The following is a 19,382-nucleotide window of genomic DNA, read 5'->3' as shown; positions in this document are numbered from 1 at the left end:
AAGATCTCTGAGACTGTCTGTATGCAACATGTCATATACAGAATATGTAATAAAGGACTGAAGGATTGTGTCTGAGTCCAGCTGTGAGCGTTAGCTGGAAGAGAAGAAAAAGTGATCCTTATATCATTTCCATCTCTGTGAAACTGCTGCCTCCAATTACTGAGCTCATCTCACAGAAGGATGAAAACAGTTCAGATAAGTTTTGTAGTGGATCCTGTAGGAAATCCCTCTGATTCCGCTCATCTGCACGTTTGCTTTGTCTTGGTTGGTGTAATATCTGCTGAGAGACAGGAGACCAGCGTCTGATGCCACGTCTTTGTCTTCATTTCTAGAACAAATATAAGGAAAGTGGGAAGAAGAGCCAGAGTGTCAGTGTGTATTCACAGCTGCCACAGACCAACGAAATGCAGTTTGCCAAAGCTGTATCTGAAATACAGAGTGAGGTACGGGAACATCGTGTGTTTAAGATCTGTTTAAAGGTCAAACCTCAGTCACAGCGTTTACATTCGATGCCTTTATTTATTATTTTCCTCTCTTTGTTTTGCAGAGCAAATATAAAGAAGCAGGGAAGAAGGAAGCGTCCAGCTCTCTGTACTCGAAGCTGCCCGAGACTCTGGAGACTCAGCACGCCAAAGAGGTGGCACAGCTGCAGAGTCAGGTACTCACATCACAGACAAGAGAGAAAACACAAGCAAATGTTCCTCTGCAGTTTGAATTCTGCCTGTTGTTTGGTGTCTTTGTAGGTGAAGTATAAACAGGACGGTAAGAAGGAGGTGAGCAGCTCTCTGTATCATCAGCTACCTGCAACCACAGAGACACAGCTGGCCAAAGAGCTGAGAGACATCTGCAGTGAGGTGAGAAACACAGAGACACAGTCTGAATGTGAAAGTGTCCCTGCTGTGTGTCAGCTGTTTAAAGTCAGTGTGTGTGTGTGTGTGCAGGTGAAGTACAAAGAGGAGGGTAAGAAGGAGATCAGTAAGAACTTGTACTCGCTGCTCCCAGAGACGGCAGAGACACAGTTCGCCAAACAGATGTCAGAAATACAGAGTGAGGTGAGGACCCTGAACGCACCACAGGTGTATAGTTTCATCAGATCTCAGAGGATCTGTGTCTGTAAGAAATCTACAGTTTGCAGCACTAATTCTATTATTGGTATTATAGTAAAAAAAAACTGTTTTTAAGTTTTTCGTGTAGGATTAAAAACATTTTTCATTCTTTTGTTTGAAGGCAAACTACAAGAAGGACAAAGAGGATCTGCCCAACACTTTGTACTCGCTGCTGCCTGAAACTCTGCAGACTCAGTTTGTTAAAGAGATGGCTGAGACGCACAGCGAGGTGGGAACTGTTTTAGTGATCATCACTGTCCTGCCATTTTTGGACAAAGCGTTGTTACAGACAATATTTGGGTTTGAAGCCTGCAGGGTGTGTCCGACTATCAAGTACTGAAGTAGCACTGCATTGTGCAGAGACCTTATAAAGCAGGGAGACAACACTCGAAGATCCCAGAATAAACAGCTTTGAGAGAATTCTGAAACTTCAAACACTTGGAGTAAGAATAAAGTCCAAATTCAGATATTCTCAAATAATTCAAAATTCCCAAAACAATGAAAATTCCCAAACGCATAAATACTGAATGGACTGCGTTTATTGTTTTCTACGTGAAGCTGGTCTTTTCTCTATTTTAGGCCATCTAAGCATTGATGAAATGAGGCTGCTTTTGTCAGCTCTATAACACGGAGCTCCTGTTTTTCCAGCTCTGTCATCCGTGCATCCTGGCACTTTGGATCAGTTCTGCATTTCCAGTCTGTCACAGCTCACATGTCACTCAGTTGTTGTCAGTGAACTTCTATATACAGGTGTTATCCAAAAAGTAGCTCATAAGTCTTGATAAATATGTCCGTGTCCGAGAGTTTGGAGTGATGTCACATCTACGTTTAGATGCTTCCAGCACTCTGCTGTGTTTCTAAGGTCATATCAACACGTCCTGTTCTGGATTTATTAAGTCAAACTGGAAATTTAGGACACGAAACATTAACAACAGAAGACCAATAAACATTTTTAGCGTGTTGGAAAACACATCAGAGACTGATACGGTCCTTCAATGGCAGCAGTGAGAGTGGGCGCTGCTGTGGACGCAGTCCTGCAGCGTGTTGGACGGCTCAGATACTCTGACCTTAAACCTGTTAAACAGCTTTACATTAATAAGCTCCAGCCGCAGCACACGGGTGCAAATAAACTTACAACAGTAAATAAACTCCAACAGAATTCAATCAGCTCTGTCCGATTCCCCACATTCATGTCATGTCTTAGCTACACAGGGTCAAACAGGACACGAAGCTGAAATCCTATTGGATAGATGCAGCTGGTGATGTCACAGAGTGGTTACTAAATTAACTACCAGTCGCCTGCAGAGCTGATAACACTGCTCAGTGAAGGATGAGATATTTCCAGTCATGAGTTGCTGGGAAACAGTTTGAGGCAGGATGAAGTTGTGAGAGTGTGATTCTGTGGGGATTTAAAGTGTGTGTTTGTTTGACAGGTGAAGTACAAGCAGGCAGGTAAGCAGCACGCAGCGTCGTCTCTTTACTCGAAACTGCCCGAAACTCTGGAGACCAAACGCGTCAAAGAAGTGACTGAACTGCAGAGTGAAGTGAGTGAATCCTGCTGTGTGTTTCCTGCTCCTCACGCTTCATTTGGCTTTTATTTATTCAGGGTTGGAGATGTGAGACTGTGTGATTACACACAGAACAGTGCATGTACAGTGTTTAACACTAAGCAGCAGGAGCTGACCTACAGCGCCTCCAGTTGATTAGATACCATCAAGTACAGGAAATCTAAACACAACGGACCAGAGTCACGTAAACACACAGCAGGTAGAACAGTTACACAGATGTTAAAAACAGAATTAAAATGAAAACTGCGAATGAAGAAGAGAACAATTAGCTGCACAGCGGTTTAAATCCACCAGGCGTCTGGACCTGTCTGTGTGGCTTCTCTCCACACAGGCGACACCTCATCCAACACTTCTTTCACACAAAGCTGGTTGCAGTTTCAGTTTAGTGAATCAAGTCCCACATGGAGGCGAATCACCACTGTCCAAAGTGTTTCTGTTATTACTGTGAAGTGTTGGCTTTATGTTAGTACAGCGAGCTAAAGAAGCTCAGCAGGTGAGCCGACGAGCTTCTTTTAAATGCAGGTCAAGATAGTGTTTTTTTTTTCTTTCCAATCATTTCTGGAACAGCTGTAAACAGCTGTTATCTGCTGGGACTCAGTGGAGTTTATTCTTGTTCGCAGAGATGAAAAGTTTTTGTTTCTTTTTCTTTACTTGAATTCTTTGTTTCCAACAGAAAAAGTACAAAGATGAAGGGAGGAAGGAGATGATGTCGCCTCTGTACGCTCAGCTGCCTGAAACCACAGAGACCCACTTTGCCCGGGAGATGAGTGAAATACTGAGCGAGGTACAGTTCTGCTGCAGATCTTTCATCTTCTATACGAGACTTCTTAATGTGATGTTCAGAGACTTTTTTTGTTTCTACAAAATCCATTAACCATTAGAAAGAATAGAGAGCATGTACCAGTGAGCAACAGCATTAAACCACCTGCCTGATATTGTGTAGATCCCCAGATAGGTGTTCAGGACTCCGAGGACCTCTGGGGGTGTCCTGTGGGGGCTTGATGTTTTGAGTAGAGGTCTCTGGCATAACTGCACCTACTTCCAAAGTGCTTGGAGAAAATTACAGGGGCGTTGGCAGTTTGGGTTCTTGCGGGGCCTGTGAGCAACTCCAAACATTTCAAAGCTGAAGAGCCGTAAGATCTCTGAGACTGTCTGTATGCAACATGTCATATACAGAATATGTAATAAAGGACTGAAGGATTGTGTCTGAGTCCAGCTGTGAGCGTTAGCTGGAAGTGAAGAGAAGAAAAAGTGATCCTTATATCATTTCCATCTCTGGGAAACTGCTGCCTCCAATTACTGAGCTCATCTCACAGAAGGATGAAAACAGTTCAGATAAGTTTTGTAGTGGATCCTGTAGGAAATCCCTCTGATTCCGCTCATCTGCACGTTTGCTTTGTCTTGGTTGGTGCAATATCTGCTGAGAGACAGGAGACCAGCGTCTGATGCCACGTCTTTGTCTTCATTTCTAGAACAAATATAAGGAAAGTGGGAAGAAGAGCCAGAGTGTCAGTGTGTATTCACAGCTGCCACAGACCAACGAAATGCAGTTTGCCAAAGCTGTATCTGAAATACAGAGTGAGGTACGGGAACATCGTGTGTTTAAGATCTGTTTAAAGGTCAAACCTCAGTCACAGCGTTTACATTCGATGCCTTTATTTATTATTTTCCTCTCTTTGTTTTTCAGAGCAAATATAAAGAAGCAGGGAAGAAGGAAGCGTCCAGCTCTCTGTACTCGAAGCTGCCCGAGACTCTGGAGACTCAGCACGCCAAAGAGGTGGCACAGCTGCAGAGTCAGGTACTCACATCACAGACAAGAGAGAAAACACAAGCAAATGTTCCTCTGCAGTTTGAATTCTGCCTGTTGTTTGGTGTCTTTGTAGGTGAAGTATAAACAGGACGGTAAGAAGGAGGTGAGCAGCTCTCTGTATCATCAGCTACCTGCAACCACAGAGACACAGCTGGCCAAAGAGCTGAGAGACATCTGCAGTGAGGTGAGAAACACAGAGACACAGTCTGAATGTGAAAGTGTCCCTGCTGTGTGTCAGCTGTTTAAAGTCAGTGTGTGTGTGTGTGTGCAGGTGAAGTACAAAGAGGAGGGTAAGAAGGAGATCAGTAAGAACTTGTACTCGCTGCTCCCAGAGACGGCAGAGACACAGTTCGCCAAACAGATGTCAGAAATACAGAGTGAGGTGAGGACCCTGAACGCACCACACAGGTGTATAGTTTCATCAGATCTCAGAGGATCTGTGTCTGTAAGAAATCTACAGTTTGCAGCACTAATTCTATTATTAGTATTATAGTAAAAAATAAGTGTTTTTAAGTTTTTCGTGTAGGATTAAAAACATTTTTCATTCTTTTGTTTGAAGGCAAACTACAAGAAGGACAAAGAGGATCTGCCCAACACTTTGTACTCGCTGCTGCCTGAAACTCTGCAGACTCAGTTTGTTAAAGAGATGGCTGAGACGCACAGCGAGGTGGGAACTGTTTTAGTGTTGTTCCAGGCAATATTTGGGTTTTAAACAAACAGTCAAAGTAACATTAGGTAAAGAAAATTGTGGTACAGGTATAAATTCCAGGTTAAAAATTCCTGCGGTGCAGCATGGTGGTGGAGTGGTTAGCACCACCCAGAGAGTTCCTGCAGAGTTTGAATATTCTCCCACAGAAGGATAAAGAGGCGTGGCCGTATCTGAGACATTATCAGCCTGCAGGGAGCGTACGAATGTCAATGCAAAGTCCTTAGAGTCTAAAATATGTGTGTGCCTGTCTCAGACACTCCATCAGGCTAACACAGGGCAGATAAACTGGCTGCTGTTGTCTATTCTGGTCTTGTTATCAGTGTTATCACATTCAGAGCTCCTGGGTGCCTTTCTGCCCTCCTCCTTCTTTGCTGCAACATATTCAGACTGATTTTATTCTCTTTGAAGAACACAAGAAACATCCAGTTCTTCCTGTTTACCTGGTGTTAGTCCAGATCCAGTGCATACAGACAAAATAAGCACAATATTAGTCTGAAAAGGTGATACTAAAAGCTTTTTGCAACAGCACATCTTCTCCCATAATGCTGTCCGAGACAGAATGTAAAAACTGTGATAATGAACGTAACATTTTCCTGCAGGTTAAATACAAAGAAGCAGGGAAGAAGGAGGCCAGCAGCTCTCTGTATCACCAGCTCCCTGAGACTCTGGAGACGCAGCACGTTAAAGAGGTTACTGAGCTGCAGAGCGAGGTACACACATCCATTATTCACATTCACTTATCCACTTTTCATGAAGTGGAATATTAGAGCACCAAAACATTAGAGAGCTATTCCCTTCTTTCCATGTAAAATCTAATATTTAGTTTGAGTTTGTCAGAGCTGGCCGGTGTGACCATCGTCTCTGTTTGCTGGCAGCTGTAAAGATGTGTTTAAGGACGACTGCGTGAACGTTTTTTCCTGTAAAGTCAGGTCTATGAGAACGTTGTGTCTTCGCTGCTGTCTTGCATTTTTTAAGCCGAGACACTGAGTGCAGCGTTACTCCTCAAATATTTAATAAATGAGTCATATTTTGCACTTTGAAGACGCTCAGCTGAATGTCTGGGATATTTCCAATGCTGTTTGTAACAGTGAGAACTTGTCTGCATGATGTCACTGAGGAACAGAAGTCTTTGTAAAGAAACTCAGATATTCAGCAGAAAAACAACAAGTTAGAACTGAGAGTCTGTAAACAGCAGAGTTTATGATTAATTCTCTGGTTTGGAGGTTAGATCTCTGTAATCACTGCTGAATTTGTTTTCATTTCATAGTATAGCAAGTAAGTTCAGTCAGACGCTCAGCCAAAGCCCATCTTCAAACTTTTAGAGTGAATCTTTGAACTGCTGTGGTGCAGGTGTGGTGCAGTCCTGCAGGACAGTGACTGATGAAGGGGAATAACAAGAGGAAGGTGTCATTGCAGCCAGAGCAGAGTTTGTACTCAGGAAGTCAAACAGAGGGAGGAGATTCTTCCAGAAGATATTCCCCTTTTCCGGGGTTGTTAAGATAGAAGTGGAGAACATACTGGGATGAGATCATGGACTGTATATAAAAGATGGACATACAGTGGGGCAAAAAAGTATTTAGTCAGCCACCGATTGTGCAAGTTCCCCCACCTAAAATGATGACAGAGGTCAGTAATTTGCACCAGAGGTACACTTCAACTGTGAGAGACAGAATGTGAAAAAAAAATCCATGAATCCACATGGTAGGATTTGTAAAGAATTTATTCATAAATCAGGGTGGAAAATAAGTATTTGGTCAATAACAAAAATACAACTCAATACTTTGTAACATAACCTTTGTTGGCAATAACAGAGGTCAAACGTTTACTATAGGTCTTTACCAGGTTTGCACACACAGTAGCTGGTATTTTGGCCCATTCCTCCATGCAGATCTTCTCGAGAGCAGTGATGTTTTGGGGCTGTCGCCGAGCAACACGGACTTTCAACTCCCGCCACAGATTTTCTTTGGGGTTGAGGTCTGGAGACTGGCTAGGCCACTCCAGGACTTTCAAATGCTTCTTACGGAGCCACTCCTTTGTTGCCCGGGCGGTGTGTTTTGGATCATTGTCATGTTGGAAGACCCAGCCTCGTTTCATCTTCAAAGTTCTCACTGATGGAAGGAGGTTTTGGCTCAAAATCTCACGATACATGGCCCCATTCATTCTGTCCTTAACACAGATCAGTCGTCCTGTCCCCTTGGCAGGAAAACAGCCCCATAGCATGATGTTTCCACCCCCATGCTTCACAGTAGGTATGGTGTTCTTGGGATGCAACTCAGTATTCTTCGTCCTCCAAACACGACGAGCCACTATGATGTCACCCAGTGACTGAAGCCTCAGCATTAGTGTTTTGGCTCCCACAGTGTTATTTTTTGGTTAACAAAAGTGCTTATATCTAAATAGCAGGATGGGCTGCTAAGTAATTAACTGACGCTACAAAGTTAGCAAGCTAGCCGTACAGGTGCATTGCACAGATAGAGATACCTGCTAGTTACGGCTAACATCCAAATAAACTGAACCACATCCATATTATTTATCAGATAATTGCATGAAAAAGCCCCAAAAGGCTCCAGTTCAGTGATTCCACACAGCCGAGGTGAGGGCTCATAGACAGCTTGCAGCTACGCATCTGTCAGCCAGAGCATCCTGTAACACGACATAACTTTCAGTACTCATAAAGTTTAAACAAGTGAGTTAAAAACCCTCAACAGCTGCGTCTGTTTCTGCTGTAAAATGAACATTTCTTATGACTGACTCGTTTATAGAGCCAGCTTCAATTAATAATAATAATAATAATAATAATAATAATAGATTGCATTTATTTAGCGCTTTTCGAGACCCTCAAAGCACTTTACAATTCCACTGTTCATTCACTCTCACATTCACACACTGGTGGAGGCAGCTACAGTCGTAGCCACAGCTGCTCTGGGGCAGACTGACAGAAGCGAGGCTGCCATACCGCGCCATCACCAGTAGGTCGTAGGTGAAGTGTCTTGCCCAAGGACACAACGAACAAGATAGACAGAGCTGAGGATCAAACCGGCAACCTTCCGGTTACAAGATGAGCTGGTCACTAGAGGAACTGCAGGTTTTTGGCAAAGGTGACTTCATGTTATGTTGTTGTCTTTCTGTTATTGGAGTTTTCTGTCTATTTGTCACTAGTTTGAAACGTTCTTTATAGTAGTTTCTATAATTTAATTGAAGTTTTTTTAATCAGCAACAAGTCACAACAACGTTGGCCTCGGGGCACTTTATTCTGAAAGGTAAAGATCCGACAGTATTGTGGAGAGAACCCCAGCAATCAAGTGACCCCTTGTGAGCAGGCACATTGTGATTGTGGGAGAGAAAAAGTCCCTTTGAAGGGAAAGATCCTGTGAGTGACGAGAAAGAGAAAAGAAGAGCAACAGGTGGATACTTACCTACATGTACTTTCTGCAGTGAATAGAGCTGCATGGGCATAACCAATAAAGGACTTTAATCTTTATCTTATTGCACACATTGTAATATTATCATTATGAATCACTCAGTATGCCCCCCTCTGGTGCTGCACTTTATTTGTTTTATTTAGATTCTGAATAATGCACAGCTGCTTCTTTTGTTTCCAACAAATGAACAGGTTGCATTTTATTTTAGTCGAGTTCAGTTTCCTGAGTCACGCTGTAACGTTTAGAGCTGTGCAGCAATAAAGCTGTCATCCTTAAATTAAAGGGCCTTTGTTTTATTATCTCTGGATCATAAAGCTGTGTTTGTGATGCAGGCAGGATCCAACATCAGCAGCTCTGTAGGACCTGACGTGAAACAGTTTTTACAAACAGCGCAGAGGTCAGTTCTGTGTAAATGAAGCATTTCCATAAAACTGAGACACCAGCTGCTGCTGCTGTTACTCATCTGTTCAATCTGAGACCAGCGAGCATGTCACAGAAAACTGACATTGAACAATAAAAAGAAACTAGAAAGCGAAAATTTCAGAACAAATTTTAAGTGTGCCTATGCCGCTGCCAATGAGTGTAGTTTGCCTTTAATGTGGTGCAATTAGTGCAGGTTGCCATTTATAACACTAGGGGGAGGGAAATTGAATACAGCTGATTTTCAAGTTAAGGAAAAGTAAGCTGTATTGTGATCTCTGCTATATGCAGTGCAGCATACAGAGATGAGAGAAAGATGCTCCAGTTGCACCATTACAAAAGAAGTTAATAGATATAAAAGAAATAAAAGAAATTATGTTTAAGTCTGAGGTGTTCAAGAGAAGTTACAATTTAGATTTTACAGTTTTGAGTCGTTTAAAGTGAACAGTTTAACAGATTGTAAGCCAAAGTAAGTTTTCTTGGTAGAAAAAAAAAAAAGTCCATTAAGCGGTATTCAATTTGTATTTCAAAGGTATTTTAATGTGAAAAGGGAAAATACCACATGCAAATTTTGAAATTTTCCCTTGTGGGACTAATAAAGGTATCTTATCTCATTCAAATTATATTTTGTACAAATACCATTTACAATAATGTATTCCATTTAAACATGATATTTAGATTGTGGTAAACAGCAAAGCAACATAAAATAAGGAAAAAGGAAACCATTCAAGTAACTTTATATTATGAACCGAAGAGTAAGGCAAAAGAATAAATGAAAAGCATACAAGCATTAATGTATATAGATAAACCCAACAATCATGACCCCCTATGAGCAAGCACTTTGGCGACAGTGGGAAGGAAAAACTTTTGACAGAAAGAAACTTCCGGCAGAACCAGGCTCAGGGAGGGGCAGCCATCTGCCGCGACCGGTTGGGGTGAGATGTAAACAAATCAAAAACCGTCCACAGAGCTACAGGGGGCACACTGGGATCGCAACAGCAGCCATAGAGGCTTCTTTATTCTCTGTGCACACAACTTTTTATAAATGGTGAAAGATGCAGTGGTAGCCATTTTGTGTCTCTGGTACTGGGTACAGCGCTGTATATGGTGCAGTCTGAATTGTGAGTCATTGTGATACCTGGCATGAATTGATTTTTTTTGTTTGTGCCTGTAGTTTGGATCAGATGCATATTTTGTTCTTATGTATGCCCTCTTCCTTTCTCTGACATGATCCTCTCTGTATTTCTGGCCCATGTATTTTTTCTGTCTGCTTTGAAAGTCAGCATCCGTGTTGTACCTTTGGACCAGATATTGCTTCTGTCTGATTTTAAAGTTGGGATCCGTAGAATATCTTCTGATAATGTAGTCCCTCTTCTTTTGTTGAAAATGAGGATCACTTTGGTACTTCTTCACCTTGTGGGCTTTTATTACTCCTTGAATTTGAGGATTTGCATAATAATTTCTGTTTCATAACAGTTTTTGTTTGTGGTAATGACAGTTTACAGCATATTGAGTTTTCAAAGTCTGTAATTTTTTCATTCGAAATTTGTGACAAGTTGCATATCGTTCCCTTTCGTGCCTTTTTTTTTGTGCGTCTTCTTTGCCACTTGATCAGATGAAGATTTATCTTTAGGTTCTACATTCTGCCTCTGATTTTTTTTGAGCGACGAATAGCTTTCCGACGTCGTTGTTTATTTAATTTGCACACATTCCTTGTTGTTTCTCTTTTATTATTAAGTTCAAGATTCTCTTCTTGTTCTTTCCTGATGTTGCTTGTTGGATCGACAGATGTTTTGCATATTTTGCATACTTGCCTTGATTTTGAAAAAGGTTATGCAAGTGGGTGATCAGGTCATCCACATGAGTGAAAGTGAGCATGACTGCTGTTCCATTTGGCTCAGATAAACCTGCTGCACTTCTTGAATGTGAATCAAATAATCCATACCTCCCAGATTTGTCACGGAAAACTGCAATGCACTGAGGTGAGACCATGAGCAAAGCATAGTTCACATCTGTTGACAGACATACAAGGCGACTAGCAAGAGGCAACCACCACTCTTTTCTTTGATAAGTTTTGTCTGGTGTTTTCAGGTATCCATACCTTATGTTGTCCATTTTCACACTGTAGACATTTATGTCGGTATGAACTTCTTTGGGCAGGTCTTCCATGGTCAGATGATCTTGTGTATAACACCTCTCCTGCTGAAGATTTGTTTTAATCCAACAGTAGAGTGCATCTCCCTGTTCAAGCACCTTATCAAGTCGGGCTGTGTTGAACTGGTGTTCCTCATTAAGGTAGGCCAGGAATGTGAGGGCATTACATGTGCACTGATGATTTCGAGAGAATTCTGTGTACCTTTCATCACTTTGACAATGAGTTGCACTGACACACCAGAAGTGCTGAACTGCGTTGCTCTGTAGCTCCTCTGTCAGTAGTTCTTCATTGATGTTGTGGAAAGGCTGATCAAGGAATGGTAAAGGTGACATGTTATTGTTTAGTATTTAATGATATGCATTTCAAGGTTGAGCAAAAACATATGCAACTCTTGGTACAATGATGTAAGACATTTTTAAGTTGCAAGGGTTGTATAAATTTCGATTTTCTTGTAAAGTAACAACATTTTTAACTATGGTAAAACAATTCATAGTCGTGTTACGTTTTGTAAAGAAATGACACAAAATTCAGTTACAGGTTAAATGTGATTCAAACAGAATACACTGACATCCATCTTGATAAAAGATATCACAAAGCCATGTTTGTATTTATTTGCACTGCTTTTCACTGTGGATGTCAATTTATCTGAAGCTTTAAGTATAAAATGGTATAAAAGTTTTTTCTGAACAATATATATAGAAATAGCTAAACAGACAGAAATAGCTGTTGAGATGTATATTTAGTAAGAGTTAGCAAGCATACGTAAGGTGAAAGACTAAATATCAACCCTGGTGATTATACAGCAAAGATCACATGCATACCAATTGGTTATAGACATTTGTGGGCATACCTTTTTAGGTGGAGAATTTGATGCTGTGTGGAAATCATCAGTTGCCCAGACTCGTTTTGCTGGTGGACGAGTGTCTGAAATCTGATAATGGGTTACATACAGTTAATCAAAATTATAAAACCTACTAACAGAGTTGAAACAGAGTGTAACACTGGATACTTTAAAGAAAACATGAAACAGTAGTGGTTACTAAACTTACAAAGCAATTTTAAAAAAAATCCCTGCTGTTTGCATAATGGTGAGATGTAACCATTAATATGTCTATAACATGTAATTGTCTGTTGTAAATTCTTAATAAGAGGAATATTTTTTGATATTTACCTTGATACCTGGGGAACATAAGGAGGTGGGTCTATCCTGTGTTTCCAAGGATAACCTGGCTGGTGCCATCTAAACCAGGAAAAAGGGTATAGACGACATTAAGTGACCTGACACATTCATTTCATTTAAATGCTCTGCATACCATGCACTATTATGCCAGTTGTGTGATATTGTAACAAAAAATCCTAAACTGTATGGGTAGGCGTTCTTAACTGTCTCAAACGTGTTTCGAAAACTGTTCAACTGTTTGTGATCACTACCATATCTTCATTACCTGGTCAGATGGAAAACTACTGACTGCCTCATCTTGGTTGTGGCCAGTGAGCATTGGGACAGCAGGATCGACCAGGTCAAGTTGTTTCCAGCGCTTCTTTTGTGCCTGGGATCTTTTATTTTTTCTCGGCATCTGGTAGAATGTCAGCATAAAAACAGAATATCAATTGTTGGCATTTAAAGCATGTGAACAGACCGAGCTTTCATTATAAGTCAAGCAAAATAGCCAGGTAGCTGCATTGGTAGCCAAAAGATTTTACACTGACGTAAATGGACAAACAGTAAACAAATCAATAATTCTGATGTTTACCAGCAATTTGTTATTTTAACCCTCTGATACATTGATAGACAAGATGACTACAAGAACAAAAAAAAAAAAAAAAATCTCTCTTTTCTTTAAATAGACATATTGATAGTGTCACTACCCGGTCTTAAGACTTTGTTAAGTAAAGTTCCATAACAGTTTGTATTAGAGATGGCACGATACCACTTTTTTATGTCCGATACCGATATCATAAATTTGGATATCTGCCGATACCGATATGAATCCGATATAGTGTTTTTTAATCAACAAAACTGTTTTTTTAAATATCTTGCTGCATTTTGTAGAAGTTCATACTCAAGTTTAAAACAACAACTACACTAAAGCTATTCTGTTATACCTGTATGCAAAAAAATATTTCATAGTTCAGCAATACTGATCAATCTAATAAACTTAAACCTACACCATCCTCCCTATTCTGGTATTTTAAAGAGTACTTAGCAGAAATATTAAGCAACCTAACTAATAGAGTTCCAACTCCCAGCAACAACAAAAATAAAAAAATAGGGAACCACCCCTCACGCGCCACCTCATGATGCTTAATCGACGTAATCAACCTTAATTTGATGCAGTGTGAAAAAAAATGCACAGAAATCAATAATTTTTCAAGAAATATTAAATAGATTCAGCATCTTTCTTCAACAAAATTGCAGACTGCACAGATGGTACCTTCCCAAAGGAAAAAGCACTATAGCTTACTAGGGTATATTAGAATTAATAGTTACTATATACAGTATTGGACTTCTATATATTTTACATCAGAATAAAACTTTGGGTGTCAGATAATTATTTATTAAAAGCTTGACATTTTAAATGAGAATAAGAAAGAAAAGTATGTCTTTGTGCCCCCTTTTCCCTGTTAATGCCCTATCGGCCCCCCTGGCTAAACTTTGCTAGATCCGCCCCTGCACAGTTACCAGCGTCAGCTATGTAGAAAAAGATCCTGGTGTAGAAAGTAATATTAAATAAATTCTAACAACAGCTTATCAAGCTTAAACGTGCTGCTGTTGTTCAGCCGCTGGTTTCCTCTTTCTGGTGCAAAGTGGGCCAAAAACAAACCAGAGAGACAGAGTCGCGACAGAAAAGCCGATCAGCTGATCGTTAAGCAGTTTCATGATTGAAGTAGCAGCAAGAAGAGGCAGTCGCTTGTTAAGCTTAACGCAGGAATGCTTTACAAACATTCAGAGATGGACTTACACACTTGCTGTACTTCTCTCGGGGATAACTTTGTCGGAGATGAAATGCCGGGTTGCTAGCGAAGCTCCACATGCTATCCAGACCACCGACAGGTCCCGCATGCCACAGCCGCTCTATCACGTGATGCATACTGCTCCGACGTGCTAACGTTCTGAGGTGAGTTACGCGTGTTGCAAGTTTTGTGAGGTGCTTTCGTGATATTCAATGGATCGGATTACATTTTTTATTTTTCTCTGATATCCGATCCAGTAATTTAGATCAGTATCAGACCGATACCGATACGTAATATCGGATCGGTCCATCTCTAGTTTGTATATTGTAATTGGGAAAGTGATTACCCGGGTATTTTTGAAAACGCAGATTTTTCTATGCGTTTGCACCTTTCGTCCACACATAAATGGCGTTTTTGGTCACTGAAAACGGAGATTTTTAAAAACTCCGGGCAGGGTGGATATTTTCTAAAACTCCGTTTTTGCATTTACGTGTGGACGAGAAAAACGGAGAAAACGCAGCGTCAAAGATGTGCGCCTTTTTTGACGTCACAGTGTGCGCCACGTTATTGTTTCGGTGAAATGAATTTCTACAATACTGTTACTGTTAATTCTACTCTCTGCAGTGTTTAAATGCTTACATATACACACAGTTACTGTCCCTCCACACATACGACTCGGTTCTGCTTCTATGCCCCAGCTTTGTTTACTTTTTCCCGCCGAGGCTTCTAGACTTCTGATTGGCCAACATTTCTACACGGTTAGGAATATGGTGTCACCTGCTGCTTTGGCATGTTCATAGCAGCGTTTTCCTTCATTTCTGCCTTCACGTGTGGACGGGATTATTTTTTAAAACGAAAACGGAAAATATCAGTTTTCAAAAATACCCGTGTACGTGTGGACGTAGCCCAAGAGGGATTTCAGTACACAGCAGGATATTCACATTTGTAACCAGATATTTACATACACTTTAGGGAGAAAACATAAAACATTTTTACTGTACAACATCAATTTAGAGTAAACTTTTGTTTTAGATAAATATTTAAATATATTTTGAATTAGTTAAATGTCAGAATAAAGAGAGACAGAGCTGTCTATTTTTTATCACTTTGATCAAATTTAGGAGCACATATACACTAAGTTTATTGTTAATTAATAAGAAACTCCAGACGATTCCATTCTGAGCTGAAGAAGCTTCTGATAGGTTCGTAGAGTCCATGTGAGTAAATTGGTGGCACAGCTGTGGATGCATATAAGGCAAAACACAGAGCCTGTTTCTGTGACATGGGAAAATCAAGAGATGTCAACAAAACACCAGAAAAAGAATTGTGGAGCTCCATAAGTGTGGCTTAATTTTGAATGCAATTTGGTGCCATTTACAATTAAGAAATACAGATATTTGTTAACTTTAAGAGTAAAGAGAGAAACTATGTTTTTTATATTTATCAATCTAAAAAAAAAATTAACATTTAGTCTGATTTGATGTTACAATTAAAAAAGTGTTTTGATCTGAAGAGTTTGTAAATATCTGTATATTTGATGATTGTCAGCACAAAGAGAGAGAGAGGTAGAGAGAGGAGAATGAGGACAGAACAGGTGGAACAAGAGCAGGTGAGACACACATGTTAGTCAAATGGTTGTTTACCAAAAGTATCACCGTATCATAGGTGCCTTGCTGCTTAATTAAAAAACTAGTTTAAGGTGTCCTGCACATGTGATATATATTTTTCCCTATATGAATTCATTCCTTTTTGAACAAAACTCAAAACAGAGCCAATTAATCTTTCAGTCATTTCTAAACCCCCCCCCCCCCCCCCCCCAAAAAAAAAAAAAAATCCCACATGCATACTACCCTTTTGGGCTAAGCCCCGGGTGTTTCAAATGTCTGGCTCCGCCTCTGCTAGACACATTAAAAAAAAAAAATCACTTTCGAAGCTAAATTTCAAACCAGAGAGAGAGAGAGATACGCTAACCTTGTCAAAGTAAATCACTTTCAAAGTCAATTTCAAACCGGAGGAGGGACGGAGACTCTTACCTTCGCTGAATTGCCGCTAACTAGCTTTAGCATCATGATCAACCCACTAGGCAGACAAAAAGCGGCGTGAAACGCGATCGATTAAAAAAAAAACCCATCACTTTCAAAGCTAAATTTCAAAGCAGAGAGAGAGATATATATACACTTGCCTTGTCAAAGCTTACGCTGTCTTACCGAACAATTCAGAAAATCACGTTCAAAAGTCAATTTCAAACCGGAGGAGGGGCGGAGGGGCTTACCTATTCTCAATAGCCGCTAACTAGCTTTAGCATCGTGCCAAGCTACACCACGAGACAAAGAAATCACCTAGACACTAAAAAAAAAAAAAAAATCACTTTCGAAGCTAAATTTCAAACCAGAGAGAGAGAGAGAGAGAGAGAGAGAGAGATACGCTAACCTTGTCAAAGTAAATCACTTTCAAAGTCAATTTCAAACCGGGAGACGCTTAATATCCGCTAACTAGCTTTAGCATCATGCCGAGCTTCACCCTAAGACAAAGAAATCACCCAGACACACATAAAAAAAAAATCACTTTCAAAGCTAAATTGCAAACCAGAGAGAGATACACTTACCTTGTCAAAGCTTACGCTGTCTTACCAAACAATTCAGAAAATCACGTTCAAAGGTCAATTTCAAACCGGGGGAGGGGCGGAGAGACGCGTGCCGGTCAAAGAATACGGTACGCTGTCTTAGAAAATCACTTCTAAGGTCAATTTCAAACCGGAGGAGGGGCGGAGACACGCGCGCCGTTGATAGTGTCGTCATTGCGTTAATCCAAATAAGGGTAGACAGGCCGTACTACTCCCGGTTTACCACTAGAGAGAGCCAACACACCACAAAAGAAGTCTGTTTCTATGGGGCCAAAAGATGAATCTTTCTCATGGGCCTTGAAAAGGGCCAAGATTTGCACTAAAATCTAAATATTTAAAAAACTATAAAAGTCATAAACACCAAAAGTCATAGCATACTAGTCCAGACCCAGCCGCACAAAATGATATAACATATGCAACCCTTGTCTCAAAACTGTGCGGCACATAAGCGCGGGAAAATTTTCACTAAAATATTAATATTTGAAAAACTATAAAAGTTATAAACACCAAAAGTCATAGCACACCATTCCAGATCCAGCCGCACAAAATGCGGTAACATATATGAAGCTTGTCTCAAAACTGCGGGGTGAGTTACCACATCATTCCAGATCCAGCCGCACAAAATGCGGTAACATATATGAAGCTTGTCTCAAAACTGCAGGGTGAGTTACGTGGCCAAATTTTAGGCGGAAGATTGAGAATAATAAGAATAATAAATCTGACGAATAGTAATAAGTGTGCCTTTTGGCATAGGCACACTTAATGAAGTCCATCAGTGGTTTGGACTCGTTACAAACGGCTTCATGGACATCGGTCCATTCATTCACTCACTTTCAGCTCGTTCAGAGTTTCCAGTTTCACAATAAAAGATAAAACAACAATAACCACCAAACTGGGCTGAGACGGAAATATTTCTTTATTACGATTTTTTTTATGTAAACTTTATTTCTTCAGAGTTCTTGTTCTGTTTGAGTAAAAGTCACGATCTCAAATATTTACTTGATATTTAGTTTTGCTCTCCTTGCTTTCTAGAACAAGTACAAGCAGAGCGGGAAGAAGGCGATGTCGTCCAGTTTGTACTCTCAGCTGCCGCAGACGGCCGAAACGCAGCTCGCCGCCAAGATGTCCGACATGCAGAGTGAAGTAAGATTTCAGCTGCTGTTCCCTCGGTTTCTTCTTCGCTCCTGGTTCCTCCTCGTGTCTGAATTAGTTCAGGATTGGGGGTCACTGGGCCTTAGGTCTTTCTTTTTCCCTCTGCAGTGTAAATACAAGGAGAACGGCATCAAGAGCCTCTCTCAGAGTCTCTACTCGCATCTACCAGAAACAGCCGAGACTCAGTTAGCACGAACTGTGTCTGAGCTGCAGAGTGAGGTGAGGAAAACGAGAGCATTTCATTTTTAGTTAACAGGATCATAGAGTTGTTGTGTCTGTTCTTGACTGTTAAACTAAAAGTGATTTAGTCATAAATCCATCCAAGTGTTTTATTATTACCTGCACAATAAACACAGAGGATGTAACTTTCTAAGAATCAGTGACTCAGTAGTTATTATCTTTACACCTGCAGACGCTGGTTCAAAAGTAAATCACAGTCCAAAAAGTGTCCATGTTTACGGTCTGTGAGCCGCCAATGAGACTGATGGCAACAATGTGGCTTTTTAATGTTCGGTTATGTTGTTTTGAACCTGCAAGCAAATATTCTGGCTGATGTTTTCTTTAGGCCAAGTACAAGGAGGCGAGCAAAAAGGAGGCGACCAGCTGTCTGTACCATCAGCTGCCTGAAACACTGGAGACTCAGCATGCTAAAGAGGCTACTGAGCTACAAAGTCAGGTACGAGACGTGACTGTCAGAAAACTATTCAAGAGATTTACGACTCTTTATTGACTTTGTGCAAGCATCATTAAATCATAGCAATCTCCCTCACATGGCACATGATAAATACCTGACATACATAAGAATACAACAGGCTGACACGTATTATAAAGTACATATTTTCCATACCAATATCAGTGCTGTTATTCTCATTTATCTGTGAATTTTATCCACCTTTCCAGGCACCCAGGGCTTGATGTTTTTATATGTTTAAAAACTGCAGTTTCTGCCAAATAATAATCCATCTGTTTTGAGAGGACTGGAGTGAGGAGCCAAATACAGACACCAAAGCAGATGGAAGTAACAGAAGTCAAGCTTTTATTTCAGTTTATAGAAAAAAGTTCCAAAATTATCAAAGTCCAGAAGGTGAAGTAACACAGATATCCAAGAAGTAAACACGAAGAAACATGGAGCGAATAACAGCAACAAACAGGGCTGCACATAAAGACGCCTCAACAAGAATATTGATAGTCTGGTACACGGCTGCCGACACGCTTCTTTGAGGGGTGGCTGTAGCTCAGGAGGTAGACGAGGTCATCTACTGATCAGACGGTCGGTCGTTTGATCCTTGGCTCCCTGTAGTCTGCATGTCAAATATCCTCGGGCAACATATTAGCCCCAAGTTGCTCTCGATGCATCCATCGGAGTGTGAATGTGTGTGAATGTAGTTAGTAAGCACTGAAAAGCAAAGAAGAAAGTGCTTGTGTGATTGGATGAATGTGCACTTTGAGTACTCGGGAGTGT

The 19,382-nt window shown here is 40.7% G+C and overlaps 2 protein-coding genes across 5 annotated transcripts in view; one reads left to right on the top strand and one right to left on the bottom strand.

Moving 5' to 3' along the window:
• LOC146702268 (uncharacterized) overlaps positions 1–19,382 on the top strand; it is a 76,181-nt gene that overhangs the window by 30,547 nt on the left and 26,252 nt on the right. For all 4 annotated transcript variants that reach the window (XM_085468738.1, XM_085468736.1, XM_085468737.1 and 1 more), the window contains 16 exons: positions 333–443; positions 548–658; positions 744–854; positions 942–1,052; positions 1,228–1,335; positions 2,540–2,650; positions 3,348–3,458; positions 4,147–4,257; positions 4,362–4,472; positions 4,558–4,668; positions 4,756–4,866; positions 5,044–5,151; positions 5,793–5,903; positions 17,801–17,911; positions 18,029–18,139; positions 18,486–18,596. In XM_085468738.1, coding sequence (XP_085324864.1) covers positions 333–443; positions 548–658; positions 744–854; positions 942–1,052; positions 1,228–1,335; positions 2,540–2,650; positions 3,348–3,458; positions 4,147–4,257; positions 4,362–4,472; positions 4,558–4,668; positions 4,756–4,866; positions 5,044–5,151; positions 5,793–5,903; positions 17,801–17,911; positions 18,029–18,139; positions 18,486–18,596 — 1,770 coding nt within the window. The remainder of the gene's footprint in view (positions 1–332; positions 444–547; positions 659–743; positions 855–941; positions 1,053–1,227; positions 1,336–2,539; positions 2,651–3,347; positions 3,459–4,146; positions 4,258–4,361; positions 4,473–4,557; positions 4,669–4,755; positions 4,867–5,043; positions 5,152–5,792; positions 5,904–17,800; positions 17,912–18,028; positions 18,140–18,485; positions 18,597–19,382) is intronic.
• On the bottom strand, positions 8,923–11,522 carry LOC146702269 (uncharacterized). Its single transcript, XM_085469266.1, has 2 exons — positions 10,850–11,522; positions 8,923–8,978 (listed from the first exon to the last, which is right to left on the bottom strand). The coding sequence occupies exons 1-2, from the start codon at positions 11,520–11,522 to the stop codon at positions 8,923–8,925; spliced, it is 729 nt and encodes a 242-aa protein (XP_085325392.1).

This window comes from Copadichromis virginalis, linkage group LG9 (genome assembly GCF_057382275.1).
Source record: "Copadichromis virginalis isolate Kocher_CV1m ecotype Utaka linkage group LG9, C_Virginalis_male_GT1.1, whole genome shotgun sequence".
Taxonomy (NCBI): Eukaryota; Metazoa; Chordata; class Actinopteri; order Cichliformes; family Cichlidae; genus Copadichromis; species Copadichromis virginalis.
This window is presented reverse-complemented; position numbering and strand designations above follow the sequence as displayed.